Source organism: Colletotrichum godetiae (assembly GCF_030913485.1).
Source record: "Colletotrichum godetiae strain CBS 193.32 chromosome Unknown BDP55scaffold_6, whole genome shotgun sequence".
In the NCBI taxonomy this organism is placed as follows: Eukaryota; Fungi; Ascomycota; class Sordariomycetes; order Glomerellales; family Glomerellaceae; genus Colletotrichum; species Colletotrichum godetiae.
Genome location: NW_026851254.1, coordinates 276,809 through 289,737, shown reverse-complemented (window position 1 = coordinate 289,737; position 12,929 = coordinate 276,809). Strand labels below are relative to the sequence as shown.

Below are 12,929 nucleotides of genomic sequence, written 5' to 3'. Positions count from 1 at the left end.
CAGCGGGGCTTCTGGGACGAGAACCGCGTCTGGCGGAAGGGAGATTGACTGAATTCAGGAATCCAAAAGGGCTCAAAAGTTGACGTTGTAACCTCTTGAAAGTCCCTCTCTCTCAAATAGGCTGACTTGTGGAGGGTATGGTAGACGAGTGGCTATGGGATAGAGCGCACGCCAAGTAGAAGATTGGTGATGGACGCATGTAAGACTTATATGAGACTCAAAGTGCAGGCAAACCACAAGCGTGAATGCTCACATGAGCCCGACATTTATCCGTCTAAATGAAAGACGATCACTAAAAATGAGGCAATATGGGTCTAGTTGCAGAAGGAAGTAAAGAAACGGGACTGATAACGAGAGCCACGGAAGGGGTGAGAAACAAAGTACAACGTAGCAGGAACCCGAAGAGTTGGGCAGACGTATGGGGCCTAGTACGTCTAAACGGAGGGTGACTTTCCCACGTACGTGTTTTAAACGGAAGCTTCAACGAGAAGTTGTCAGCCGTTTGTGGTCATTCCTCCGTCCAGCATCGATAGGAAACGGAAAGCCCGGTGGTGCATGGCAACATTGGTTGCCGGGATGGGGAGATTTCTCACCACCCTGGACAGGCGAGGCGGATTGGTGTTCAAATGTCTGCAAGTGAGGGAGACCGCAACGCCGCCGATAACAAGCAAGGTCAATGTGGGATTTGAGCGCTCCAAGCAGAGTCACTTGACTTCATGACCGGCAGACGCTCTTCAGCTCCCTGTCAAGCTGCTGTGCCATGCCAAACCATGCAAGAGCATAGCTGATGAAAGGCGCTCTCCGTACTTGTTGTTCGTTGATACTTTCTGGGCGATATGGGCTCTTCGGTAAGAACGGACCGTTCGAGCGGTGGGCGCAAGGTAGGGCGATGGGGAAAGCAGTTGGAGTTCTTAAGGGAGCGCATCAAGTTAGTGGACAAATGACTGCCAGCAAACGGCCAAGTGGGGAAGAATCGGGGTTGCGCTACCTATTTTGCTTCACGTCAGCTTTCCCAAGGGGTGTGAGGATAGGGGCATTGTTCTGGTTAGGTCCCCTGGTCAAGACCGTTTCTTCCGAACTATTGTCCAGGCTACCACTGCTGCAACATTGCGAAGCATCAGCGAGAAAGGTTGAGCCAAACATGGCAAGGCGGTGGCCGGCAAGTAGAACATTGCTCAATCAACAGGCACCCGAGCTATGTATTCGTAGTAGCATCGTATTATCCATCTCGTTAACATTCGGTGCATCGCTGCCGAGAGTTGCGTTCCGCCTGGTTGCATAGGCATGTCAAGGTTGTCAATCACAAACCCATGACATGGAACTCGAGATTCGAGGAGGAACTAGCTGTGTCGGGTCTGGAAACCAAGATCCTAGCTCAAATATCCCAGTCAGTACTGAAGTCATCCCACACAAGGCTGCCCATGGGCGCTAGAAAGAGTTTCCCGGCAGATCGGAAGTCGTCGCCGCGTGCTCAAGGAATCCAGGGACGACGGACAGACTGGCCTTCGTTGCACTTGGGGAACCTGCAAGCCGATGTCCCATGGCAATTGAAAGAAACCCGCCGTGGTGCAGACGGAGTATCGGAACCGACAGCGTCCCCAATTGGCCATGCCGTGCACCCGCTGAACGAAACCCCAACTGTATTCGAGCATGGGGCTAGCCTGACGGCGGCCCCTGCTTCGCCGAAGGAGCGCAAGGGGCCTGCCATCGTCGGTTGTGAGGTGATGGGCAAGTTCGATACCCAGTGAACTTGTCGATACTGCAGAGGATCGGCAACCTGAGCGTGTTGGTCGTAAGGAATATAAAAGGTTGCATGTGTCCGCTTCGAATTTTGTCCAGTGGCAATAACATTCGGCGAAGCAGCATCCAGTAGGATAAGGCGGACGAGAGCCTGCATAGCTGACGACAAGTTATCGAGATCCAGGGCGACCCGAGGTGGGAATCCATGATGAAGGAACCGGACGACGGCTGGGCGGCCCGTCTTGCCCATCAGGGGGCCGGGTTGGTTGGCCGGAAAGACAAAACTGCACGGCGAGACTGGGGGAGGTGGGGATCGGTCCCGAGTCCCAACAGGACGGCGTCTGGGTCTCTGCTGTCCCACCGATAGATCCCTGGTCGAATGGTTGCTTGCGGCTACTCCTGGGAAGCTTCCCTATCCGTGCTGGGTCATTCGCCCTATTCGTAGGTAAGTAGTCGAACACGACAAGCTCAGAGTCAGACGGGACCACGCTAAGATGCGATCTCTGCGTCGTTGACGCAAGAGGGAGCTGGTCCATTGAAGTCAATCCCAAGGTAACGGCTGCAATGATACGTCGCAGGGGTAGACTGTTATCAGAAGCCACCATTGTATCGTAGCCTCCCTCCCGAACAGATACTTCTGCTGTCGATGCGAAATGTACCCGTAGTCCGTAGGGGACGCGGGAAATCATCTTTCCATGAACCGGATATCGAGCCATATGGTTTTGTCATTTGGTTTGAAGATTCCGGTTCGTCAGAGGCCCGGTAAATTTGTCGACAATCGGGGAGGGTTACGTCGGTGTAAGAACTGCAGTATAGTCGGATGCAGACCAGCCGTGCCCTGTCGATGACCATTGCGTTCTTGGGCAACCCGTACTATAGCCACAGGCTGCCATGTACCGAGTGTGTAGTATTAGCCTCTGCGCTAGATCGAGACTGGCTTCTGTGAAGGGTTCCCATACAGGGCTATTCGGACAATACCTGCTTGCGTGCGGTACGTGCCTGCGTTGCATCCGCACCTTGCAGAGGTACGTCGTATAGCAAGCAATCCGTAGCGTACAAGGAATAACGACGGATCGAAAATCAGGCGATAAAGTTTGCGCAGTACTAGTTCAGTCCAGCACTTGTTCGGCTGTCCATCTCAAGTGGTCGTCGTTCGTCTAATGTAGTGCGACTCTGGACGGAATGGCGACATGGCCTGTCAAGACTCCATTCTCACTGGGACTTCACATGTAAATCAACGACAGTCGGGGCTTGGCGTGAGGTGCCCGACTGTTGTGGAAGTCTTCCCGGGGAAGTTTGCGGTTGCATATCGAGTAGGGATTCTGCGATGTCATTGAGTGTTTTGTTTTGTTTTGTCTTGACCAAGGTGGGAAAGCAGCAATGGTTCTCGGCAGGACGGTGTTGAACCAGGCACCAGCAGTCCCATCGATCCCATCCATGATCCAATATGCTTTCCCCGCGTCAATACGCAACGATGTGATGTCAAGGGAGTCGCGAGAGGCAGGTCAGCTCGGGTACCTTACCTGAGAAGAGATGATTCCGGCACGGAAGTCGCGGAGTAGATGCAGTTGCAGGGCAAGATGCGACCCTAAGTTTGGTTCGGAAGCATCTGCGACTCGTGGAGTGGACGTACCACCGGCGGGAGCAGAAAGCGCAGGAACACCCGTCGGAGGTTTTCTTATTGCGGCCGTAACTGAGCCTCCTCCCGGCCTCAACCTCGTGAGTACATTCCCCGTTCCATCACGACATCTCAGCCCCCCTTAACCCAAACCACAGCCGTCAAACCCGCCGGAGCGTAACCGCCTGCTTTCACGCTCTCCACCGTTCTGGTTAGCCATTTCTATGTGGATGCTCCTCCTGACACTAGCTTGCAGATCTAGAAGTTGGAGAACAGTGGAGTGCGGGGAGCTGCACCGTCTCCATCTGACTCCCTTGCTCAGTTCTATACTACGATGACCTTTCCGGAACATCGAAGGACAACGGCGAGTTCCAAATTGAGCACAACTTTCAACGCCTTATTTTTTAAAGAATCAAATTAGCCCGAACACGGTAGCGAGTTTCCACACGAGACTCAAGAGGAAGTCCTGGTTCCGGACTTCCTCTACAAACCAATTCAAGCATGCCTGGCTCAGAAAGCAAATTGTCCGCCAAGTTACCGACCACTTAGCCATCCCTGTCTATCTAGTGGATCATTCGTTTTCATCGGCGACCATTTGCCCTATCTTTGCCGGCAACTCAACGTCTGCGCCAGTCGTCGTCCCTATCGCCGGCAGCCGCATTTAGTCTCTATGTCGAGCGAGTTTGCCGCTCCCGACTGCCGTCTGCCCGGCTTCGTCGCCGAGCTCACGCTGCCGGTCAGTTGAACATCAGAATAGGCACCTTCGTCTCTCGGCTCCTTCATGATGTTTGACAATCGTCCTTGTTCTTCTTACACTGGTCTTATCATACCTAAACATGTTCGATCGCCTGCAAGCTACCGACCCAACCACATCCCGCGGCGATACTAGTCAATACTTACACAAGTCTGCAACACAGCCGGATTTTTATCGACCTTGAAATCACGCAGCCAAGTCGGGGTGCCTGCATCTACTCAATATTCTAGTTGCTGCTGTTTCTTGGCACTTGGCAGGGCCTGGACTGTTTCCAGCGTCTAACAGGCGGAATACCTTACGCGAACTGCCGGACAGGAAACACAATATGCCGTCACAGGAGCCTCAGTCATCAGGGGACACCATATATATCACATCGCAAGAGCCGACACAATATCACGAAAAGCAGAACGACGATCAAGCAAACCAAAGTCAGCCAGAGACAGCTCGGGATGTTTCCGAGAAAGACAAGGACGACACGGAGGCGTCGAGTGCGGAATCATCGGCCCAGAACCCGCCTTCGTCTGGCAAAGAATGTGCCATCAAGCGGTTTTGGAGCGAACAAGTCAGCGTAGTAGTGGAATTTGAGACTTGCCGCGACCACCTAGGTACGTTTTGTGTGCAACAAAAGGACTGTCTTTTTGCTCTCTACGCACGCTTTCACCTGGAGCGTCGTTCAAGATTGAGTTCAGAAAACCCCCTCCGCATCCTCTCTGATGCTCTGCTACTCTCTCCCGATTGCACGGCAAGAGGATGGGATGTCACTGTTCCAGATGTCCCTGCACCGGATGGTCAGTTCAGCAGCAGTTTGCATGGTTTAGTGACCTCAGACGCCCCCCTACTACGTACACAATACCTCTCCAAGATCGCCCTTCCTGATGGTCCCAGTCGTCCCGAAACTTTCCTTCCTTGCCACCAAGGCTTCGAGCCCCGAACCTTGATATTTGTCTCCCTTCCTCCGTTCTTTGCAGGGCAATTCTTGCGTGGTCAACAATTGCATGTAAGCATCATCATTTCTATGTTCAATGATACATCTCCCCTCACAGACAAGTAATCGATTGTCTCCTTCCTAGGGCATTGGCAGGGTCGCATTCCATACATGGTGGTGTGCTTGATGGGCTCCTGGCCATTGCGGATCGATCTACAGCAGGACCGCAACCTTGCTACACGAAACCTTACAATTCCATTTGCCAGAAAGCTGCCATGGTCGGAAGTCGTCCCGCCATCCCCATTTTATTAACCTTGCTTTTGGTCTTCGCTGCCGAAGATTGACGATAGGCCGACAGCTAACAGAAGTTCTCCGCTTCCTCAAAGCAATTGAGCGAACCTTTCTAGGATATCTTCGTACTTCAGTGGCCACGGCAGTCCTTGGAACCGTGGTAGCGCAACTCTTTGCTTTACAGGCGTCAGGCACAGGCTTGGGGTATACGGCGGTGGGCAAACCTTTGGCTACTCTGTGCTACAGCTTCTCGATTTGCATCGTTTCGCTTGGGGCTTTCCGAGCCTGGAGACTCCAGCGTGCCATGTTTGCCGGGAAGGCATTAGCCGGAGGTTTTGAACTAACAACGCTCGCGTTGGGATTCTTGGCTGTACGTTATACTGACATGATTGAGCAAATTCAGTCGCCTGCCAGCGCAAGAACACTCTTTTACTGACGCTATAGCAGCTGTCGGTCATTTTCTTTGGCTTTCTCATAGCTCTAGATGTCGTCAAAGAGTCGTCAGGGTAGCTAAGATCGTGATGTTACCTGCGTCAGGGGGTTGCAGTCATAGGAACTAATTGGGCGAATTGGGGCAATTGCTAATCGATCGGCGTCGCATTGTCCATAAGAAGATTTATTGCATAGGATGCTACGTCCTTAACTTATTCGTTCAAGCTGGGTAGGTATACAGAAGTTCCTATTCTTGATTCTCCCGGCTCATTGTCAACACGCTGATTTCAATGGACACAGAAACAAGCGTGACCGACAAGTCTTCTTTGACCACTTGGAGATACATGGTCCCTCTGTTTCAGCGTGATGGGGTTAGAGATCCAAGATTCTCTGGGCTTGGAGTTCGGGATGATGGCAGACAAGTCAAGATTGAAGCTGCCGTGCCGTGTCTTGGCGAAGATGAAATGCCGTTCGCCCCAGATGATCCACTAATCGAAATGTCGTTGATGCCATCTAATACCGGAAGAATCCGGTCTCTGAAAGACTGTAGGATATACTTGGAACATGCAATACGTGACCGATCATGAGCAATCCGGATCGAACGAAACATGCACCTGGACATTGATCCAGAGGAGAAGAGCGCGATTTCTAATAGTTCAAGATACATTGAACACGCGTGTATTCAAAACTCGTGAAAATCGAGTAAGCATGACTTACTTTGCAGCCCGGAGCCCGGATGGGCTGCCTGAAGCCAAAGCCAATACGCATCGGCCCCTTCGGTGGGTCGCCGCCGACGCCTCCCGCGACCGAGTCGGAGCTGAGTGGATACCTCTCCGTCGGTACCCAGTCCGAACTGCCGCGCTCCAGGCAGAAGCTCACGTGCCGACCAAGCGCACCTTAATTCTTCCCGGGTGAAGTTGTTTCTTGCATTATCCAAACTTTCATGCTTTTCTATCCGTCAATAGCCATCATCCGGAAATCTGAAAGGCCCCTTAGCCGCCAGTCACCTCCATTCTGCGTAACATTCGGAGCTTTTTGTTCTTGAACGCCCAAAGAGGACCATTCTTTGGTTCGGCCTCTCGGTGCCACTCGCTTTAATTGCCCGCGTCTATGCGACAGTGGGTACCTACTATATGCAAACTTAGGCTCAATAACCAAAAGCAACATATCGTGCAGAGGCTAATATTGGGATCTTCAGTCTCTCGTCGTTGTTCGACGTATTCGAGGTCGACTGTAACACCGCAGTATTCCATCCATTTCAACTGAACATGAGCCCCGCCCGTTCAAGCGAAGTCTTGAATGCAGGTGATCCTGCGCCTCCTCCACCGCCCCACGAACACGCGGGCCCCACACCGACGCCTCAGACTTCCGAGAGGCGCCAGGCAACAGAAAGTATATTATCCAAAACTTCAACTTGCATGAGAGAAGTATTCAAGTTTAGCGGCTGATGGAAGCTCTGCCATTAGGTTCCATCGACATCGAACGCCAGTGTGGCGTTCCGGTGCCCGAGGGCCGGTGTGGGGGATCTCTGACATGTAAGAGGCACTCGATGAGCTCCAAACGCGCGGTGGCTGGAAGGTCTGCACCGTATGACCAGTTGCTTGCTGCCTTTATGCAGAGTAGGCTGGCTGATAATAGGGTATTGGAAGAGGCTAGTAGATGATTTTGAGAGCGGCACGAGAAGTTGCTCGTGCGATGTTAAGTTATTGCTGGTGTATGCGAGGTCAAGTCGGGCCGTTGAGAGATGATCATGGTATTATAATCACGTGGATCTGACAATTATCTCGCTGCCACTGGAAAGTGGTCCAAAGGAGCAACGTCCGCCTTGCCTTCCGGGCCGAACTCTCATGGCTGGATACTGGCAGCCGAAGCAAAGACCGTGGTTAATCATGGCACCATGTCTGCATGTGAGGCTTGCGTAACCTTGCTTTACACAGGGCAGTTTGGGAGACCATTGTTAGGCAGGAAAGGGCACGTGAGGGGGCGATATGCCACATTTTGTACCGGAACCTTCGTCCTTACCACCTAGGACTGCTGTTAAACCAGACGACTACATTCATGTCCGGTATAGACGTCGAGGAGAAGAACAGAGTAGCCCCGAGAATTATGAGACGCCACGTGCACATAGTGTGCGAAGGAACCAAGTGGAGGAAGTATCTTGAAGATACTCACAACGACTTCATATCTAGCTGGACGTCAAGTCAAGAATTTACTATGTCAAATGGACTGAGTCTTTTGCCATCCCTCCATTGTGACCTAGTATGCCAGTAATCGAAACGTATGCCACTAAGCCGCTAACCCGTAAAATCCACCTAGAGTTGTATGCCAACAGATCGTCATGTATCTCCCTATGGCTCCCTACTCCCTTCTTGAAGTGTTGCGCCGGCTCTTATCTTGATTCTTGCGTGGTTGATGCCTCTGTTTACTGAGCTGGAGCAGTACTACCGAGCCTCGCTCGGCACGTGAAAACTGGACATCCTGAGACGACATGTTTCACAAAGCCCATGTCCAATACCTGCAAAGAGTAAGAACACTTCATATTCTAGCTCCTGACAGCCTTGACTCGTAGCCTTGCAAAAAAGTATGCGAATCCCAAACGCCCCCTAACCTTCGCCTCCGTCGCCGTGTTTTTGTTTGGTGCCGGCGCCGACGTGGACAGAGTACCATCGTTCAAACGAGCAGTGGCCTGGAGTTGTCGATGCCTCTGCCGAAGCTCTTCCCATAGCCGTCGTCTCTCAAGTTCGACTCTCCGCTCAGCTTCTTGCTCGTTGGGACCTCGCGCGGCGATTCACTCGTCGAATTTATCACAGCGATCGAGCTCAGCCAGTACTCGCTGGCGACTAAAGACATTAGCAGAGGTGTCTACAACGCAGAATTGATATCAGTGGAGGTCTTATAACGAGAACGGGGTTGGCAGAACTTACAATCAATGTTGGAAGGATCCTCGGGCTGCATCAATTCGGACCGGCCGTTCCTTTTCAGGCTGATAAATAGCAGCTCCGGATCCTCTTCGCTGTACGATGGCTCCGAAAGTGAGTCGATTTGCGTGAAAAACACGTCATATCCGAATAAAAAGTCGTTGCTGAGAACAACATCCGTACACAAGTCTTTGAGGACGTAGAAGTCGCATTTGACCCTTCGTCGCGACGCAGCGAACATCCAGTTTACCCCACGAAGTAGGCCACAAGGAGAGACTTCAGAGCCATCAGCTAGCTCAAGCTCAACTTGATACTCAAGGGCTCCTGTCGACCGAGAACCCGCGAGAAAGAGCATACTCTTCGGACAGAACCATGACGTCTGAACCGGTGTCTGGCAGGGCCTCGATAGGCTCACCGTCGATGAGCCCATGAAGGCGTCGCTTCTCATTACCAAGGAGATACAAACCGAGTCATCTGCTGCATTGACGAAATGCAGTAATAATCCTGTTCTTGTACTTCCTCAACGTTTCCGTGGCATGAAGGAATGGCCCTGATAGAGTCGGGTCACGCCCACTAAGCGGGAGAATGAAGCAGTCGAGATCTATTACTGTCTTTTCCCCCTCGAATCTGAAGGGTACCACCGTTGGACCCGGAGACAAAACGCTGCCCCCAGTCGGCAGTCGAATCAGTCGCCCCGTTTTGGGTTTTGGCCGAAGATGTAGCTTTTCAGCCAAGACGGTCGAGATGATGTTGATCTGTGCTCCTGTATCGGGAAAGGCTTCTGTGTCTTCTGTCCCAACTCTCGCTTTAATATGTGAACACCAGCTAGTAGGCTTCGATATTTTTGTCGAGATCTCATAGCAGTTGGAGGTCCTATGGCCGCGCACACCACAGTACGGACAGCTCCTTCGTTGCGAGTCCCCCGCGCGTTGGTATTGAATGGGATTTCGGGCGAGATCAGATGATGGAGAGTTCATATTCGCTTCTTAAGTATACCTAGCAATCGGTGGAATCGTGAACAACCTGAAGGCCTTGAAAGTTAGGAAAGCTGTCTGTCAACCGGGGTTGCATGTGAGGAAGAACAGAAAGTCAGAGACATGGACACGGGAATGGAACAGATCCGATGTCAAAAGTGAAAGGTGCGACCCCGGAACAGTCTGCCTGTCTCGCAGCGAGTATGCCTCGTTAGAAACCATTAGATATGATTGGCACATACGGGCGCCGTTCACCTCGCTAGGGTTCAGAGTAGGGCGGGTTTGGACGCGTAATTCCTGGTGGCTAGGGCGGTGCTGCTCAGCCTTTCATACTAGGCCGTCCGTCATTGCCTGGCACAATATCAAGACAAGTATGGACATGAAGATGGTCCAGCAACTTCTCGACTGAACGCAAGACATCATGAACGACATCGAAAAGCCCACAGAAATCATAGACCACGGCCAAGGCTTCGCAGAAGCTTCTTGGCTACTGGCTAGCGATGTTGATTCCGAAAGCTTCATCTTTCGAAAGTTTAATAGGTTAAGCGCCCGCAACATCTTGTACTTGCAGTGTGAGGTGTTAGCCCTGGAGGAGAACTTGGAGAGGCTTAATCGACTAGTTGATCGGAGCACCGACACATCACTGCAGGAATCTGCGAGAAAATGGGAAATGCTGGTAATTCAGTGCAACGAAGGTGAGCCGAGAGCCCTCGAGATGATGGCGACGGTGCAAGAATTGAGAGCAAAGCTGAGGGAATATCGTAAGCTTCTGCCCCAAACAGTATACTGCAATGCCAGAACGTGAGTTGACGCGAACGCAGATGAGACGCTCAAACTCCAGAGCGAGATAGCCTCTATGCATCGCCCTGAGGGAAGGGCATTGCAGGCGACTAGGCATTGGCTCGAGCAGCCGTTGCGGGTGCTCGGTGGAAGGTCACGACACTTCTTGGAAGACGAGACCGATTTGGTTTCCTTGAAAGTGCCAGCAGAGGCCGATTTTCTTTCCAAACAACTCCGAGCCTGTTGGCCGGGGCAGGTAATATTGCCTAACATCTTGTCTATGGTATTCTGACATTGTCAAGGAGGAGTTGTCCCGAGACGGCGTTCATCGAATCCGTCGCTATAACGAAAAGTCCATCACGGTGGCAGTCGGTTTGATCAGTATCGCACTCGCTGCGGCTCTGCTCATCGGGGCCATCGTCGGCTTTTCCTACGTCTGTAGGTGGTCAGCGAAGGTTGGCATGATATGTACCTCCACGGTTGCGTTTGCGTTATGCGTAGGTTTGACAACAAATGCAAAACGGGCGGAGATCTTCGCAGGGACGGCAGCGTAAGAGGCCCTCACGATATTCTGGGAACCGTGTTAACAATCATACTCAGATACGCCGCTGTGCTGGTTGTGTTTGTTAGTAACGGGGATCTGTCAGGAAACCAACGCTGCCAACCGCAGTGAGCCCATGCCACCGACCGTCCTTTATGCCATTGCTTCTATCTTCACAGCATCGGTTATAGCGAAGGGTTGACGAGCCGAGGGAGGCTTGTTCGCATTTCGTATACAAATCGCGGAAAGACGACACCCCGGAAGACGAACCAAAGGGCCTAACCCCACAAGAGATATCGTGAAAAGGTTTAGTCGACGGGGCCGAGCTGGAGAATCCACAACGGCTCCCGGCTTGGCCGACCGGGCGCGCTAGGCGGGTATCGCAGCCGGGGATCACAGGGATGAGAAGCAGATGCCTGGGAAACTCGCAGGGTGAACAGGGTCGGCGACGAGGACCACTGACTCCTGAGTCACTGACAGCTTTAGTCTTGGGGGCGAGACTTCAAATTTTGGAACGGCGCCGAGATCGGGGCTAGCTGGGATCGTTGTGAAGATGCGTCAGTGATTCCTGAAAAGGAGTGATCAACGCAAGACGAATCTCCCTCAGTCCCCAGGAGTTGGGTCACTGGTCGTTGGGGAATGGTCGGGTGTAACAGTAGTAAAGTGACAGCCGATGATGGAAAAGCTCCGAGCCGATGTTCCCACCGTAACGGTAAGGTATGCTGCTCCGAACCGAATGACGAGTAGTTGCTCGTCTTTGAGGAGCTCTGGTGCTGTTGCAGAAAACTGTCAGGACTCAGAAGGGAAGGCAAGACAGGTGCTGGAGTAAGACGGGCTGACTGGTGGCTGGCTGGTAACAGAGAGAAGGAGTCAGATACCATCGATACGTACCTATATGTACCAACTGTTAATAGCACTTGCCTCCTCTTGCCTGTACGGACACTTGGGTACGAAGAATAGAAACTGCGATGCAGGTGTGGTGGGGGAGCTTTTGACCCCATTCGGCCAATGAGAGGCTGATCGCAAGCCGCCCCCGTCAGCCCATCGTCCAAGAATGCACGCAGCGAGACGGGACGTTGATACTGTTGGACAGAAAACCGGAAGCTTTGATAATGCTGCATAATCACGGTCTAATCTGCAGTGTGGCTCTCACTCTTGCAGGCTCTGACAAGTTTGGAGTACCGGTCTTTCTCTCGTCTGATCTCGGGCTGTAAGACTTACGGGCCACCGGGCATATCTGTACATGTCCGAAGCTCGGTCTTTTGGTCACTGAGTTGCGGTGGCGGTAGCTGGCATGGGGCCGGTGCTGAAGCGGAGGACCGATGCATTTCCGATGCACTCGGTGCTTCTCAGGCTGGTCTTTCAACACTTCTTCCTCAGCTCGGGTACCTTGTGTTTGGCAATTTTTGGCGGAAGGAGAAGCTACAGTCTAGTCACAGAAATGTAGAGCTTCTTTCTCTTTGCTTCCAAAACGCCTCTCCGAACTAGATCTCTAGATCTCCCTGGAAAGTCCCCTTTCTACCTGACTAAGGCAGAACTGATGTTTCTGTCTGAGGTGACGGTGCCCTGAGATGCCATTTGCCCCCCTTGCCCCGTGCTCTTTCCCCTTCCCGTTCAGTTGGAGTCGCCCCCTGGTCCCTTTGCATCCATCTCATCTGTTTGATTTTTTGCGTGCTGCGAGCAGCCAACAGCGAGCACGTGTTATCCGCCTGCTGAGGGGGGAAATGGCTTCTACCCAAATTCGTACGAATACTTCGTACACCATCTAATAAGGCGAAGGAAGAGGAGAGAAACCTACGGGGAGAAGATGCAAAAAAAGAAAGAAATCCCCATTCCGTCATATTACCCACTCAACTGAGGAATACATCAATACATCTGCAACCCGTTCGCTGTTGGCTTGCGCAGTGTCCCATCGCCGCGTCCGACCGCGTTCCGGCTTTTTCTCTCCATTTCTTT

General features: G+C 52.3%; 5 protein-coding genes across 5 annotated transcripts; 2 read left to right on the top strand and 3 right to left on the bottom strand.

Moving 5' to 3' along the window:
- Positions 1 to 1,781: 1,781 nt before the first annotated feature.
- On the bottom strand, positions 1,782 to 2,851 carry BDP55DRAFT_341436 (uncharacterized protein). Its single transcript, XM_060566924.1, has one exon. It carries the CDS (start codon positions 2,454 to 2,456, stop codon positions 1,911 to 1,913), a length of 546 nt encoding a protein of 181 aa, XP_060433880.1. The 5' UTR covers positions 2,457 to 2,851; the 3' UTR covers positions 1,782 to 1,910.
- A 1,223-nt stretch (positions 2,852 to 4,074) lies between these two features.
- Positions 4,075 to 5,943, top strand: BDP55DRAFT_341333 (uncharacterized protein). Its single transcript, XM_060566923.1, has 3 exons — positions 4,075 to 4,717; positions 5,445 to 5,698; positions 5,776 to 5,943. The coding sequence occupies exons 1-3, from the start codon at positions 4,438 to 4,440 to the stop codon at positions 5,836 to 5,838; spliced, it is 597 nt and encodes a 198-aa protein (XP_060433879.1). The 5' UTR covers positions 4,075 to 4,437; the 3' UTR covers positions 5,839 to 5,943.
- A 2,346-nt stretch (positions 5,944 to 8,289) lies between these two features.
- On the bottom strand, positions 8,290 to 9,244 carry BDP55DRAFT_341197 (uncharacterized protein). The gene is made up of 2 exons (XM_060566922.1): positions 8,685 to 9,244; positions 8,290 to 8,622 (listed from the first exon to the last, which is right to left on the bottom strand). The coding sequence occupies exons 1-2, from the start codon at positions 9,124 to 9,126 to the stop codon at positions 8,549 to 8,551; spliced, it is 516 nt and encodes a 171-aa protein (XP_060433878.1). The 5' UTR covers positions 9,127 to 9,244; the 3' UTR covers positions 8,290 to 8,548.
- BDP55DRAFT_341194 (uncharacterized protein) lies at positions 8,917 to 9,887 on the bottom strand. Its single transcript, XM_060566921.1, has one exon. The coding sequence runs from the start codon at positions 9,653 to 9,655 to the stop codon at positions 9,149 to 9,151; it is 507 nt and encodes a 168-aa protein (XP_060433877.1). The 5' UTR covers positions 9,656 to 9,887; the 3' UTR covers positions 8,917 to 9,148.
- Positions 9,888 to 9,916: 29 nt separating this feature from the next.
- On the top strand, positions 9,917 to 11,221 carry BDP55DRAFT_341072 (uncharacterized protein). The gene is made up of 3 exons (XM_060566919.1): positions 9,917 to 10,413; positions 10,474 to 10,688; positions 10,735 to 11,221. Exons 1-3 carry the CDS (start codon positions 10,074 to 10,076, stop codon positions 10,984 to 10,986), a joined length of 807 nt encoding a protein of 268 aa, XP_060433876.1. The 5' UTR covers positions 9,917 to 10,073; the 3' UTR covers positions 10,987 to 11,221.
- The last annotated feature ends 1,708 nt before the right edge of the window (positions 11,222 to 12,929 follow it).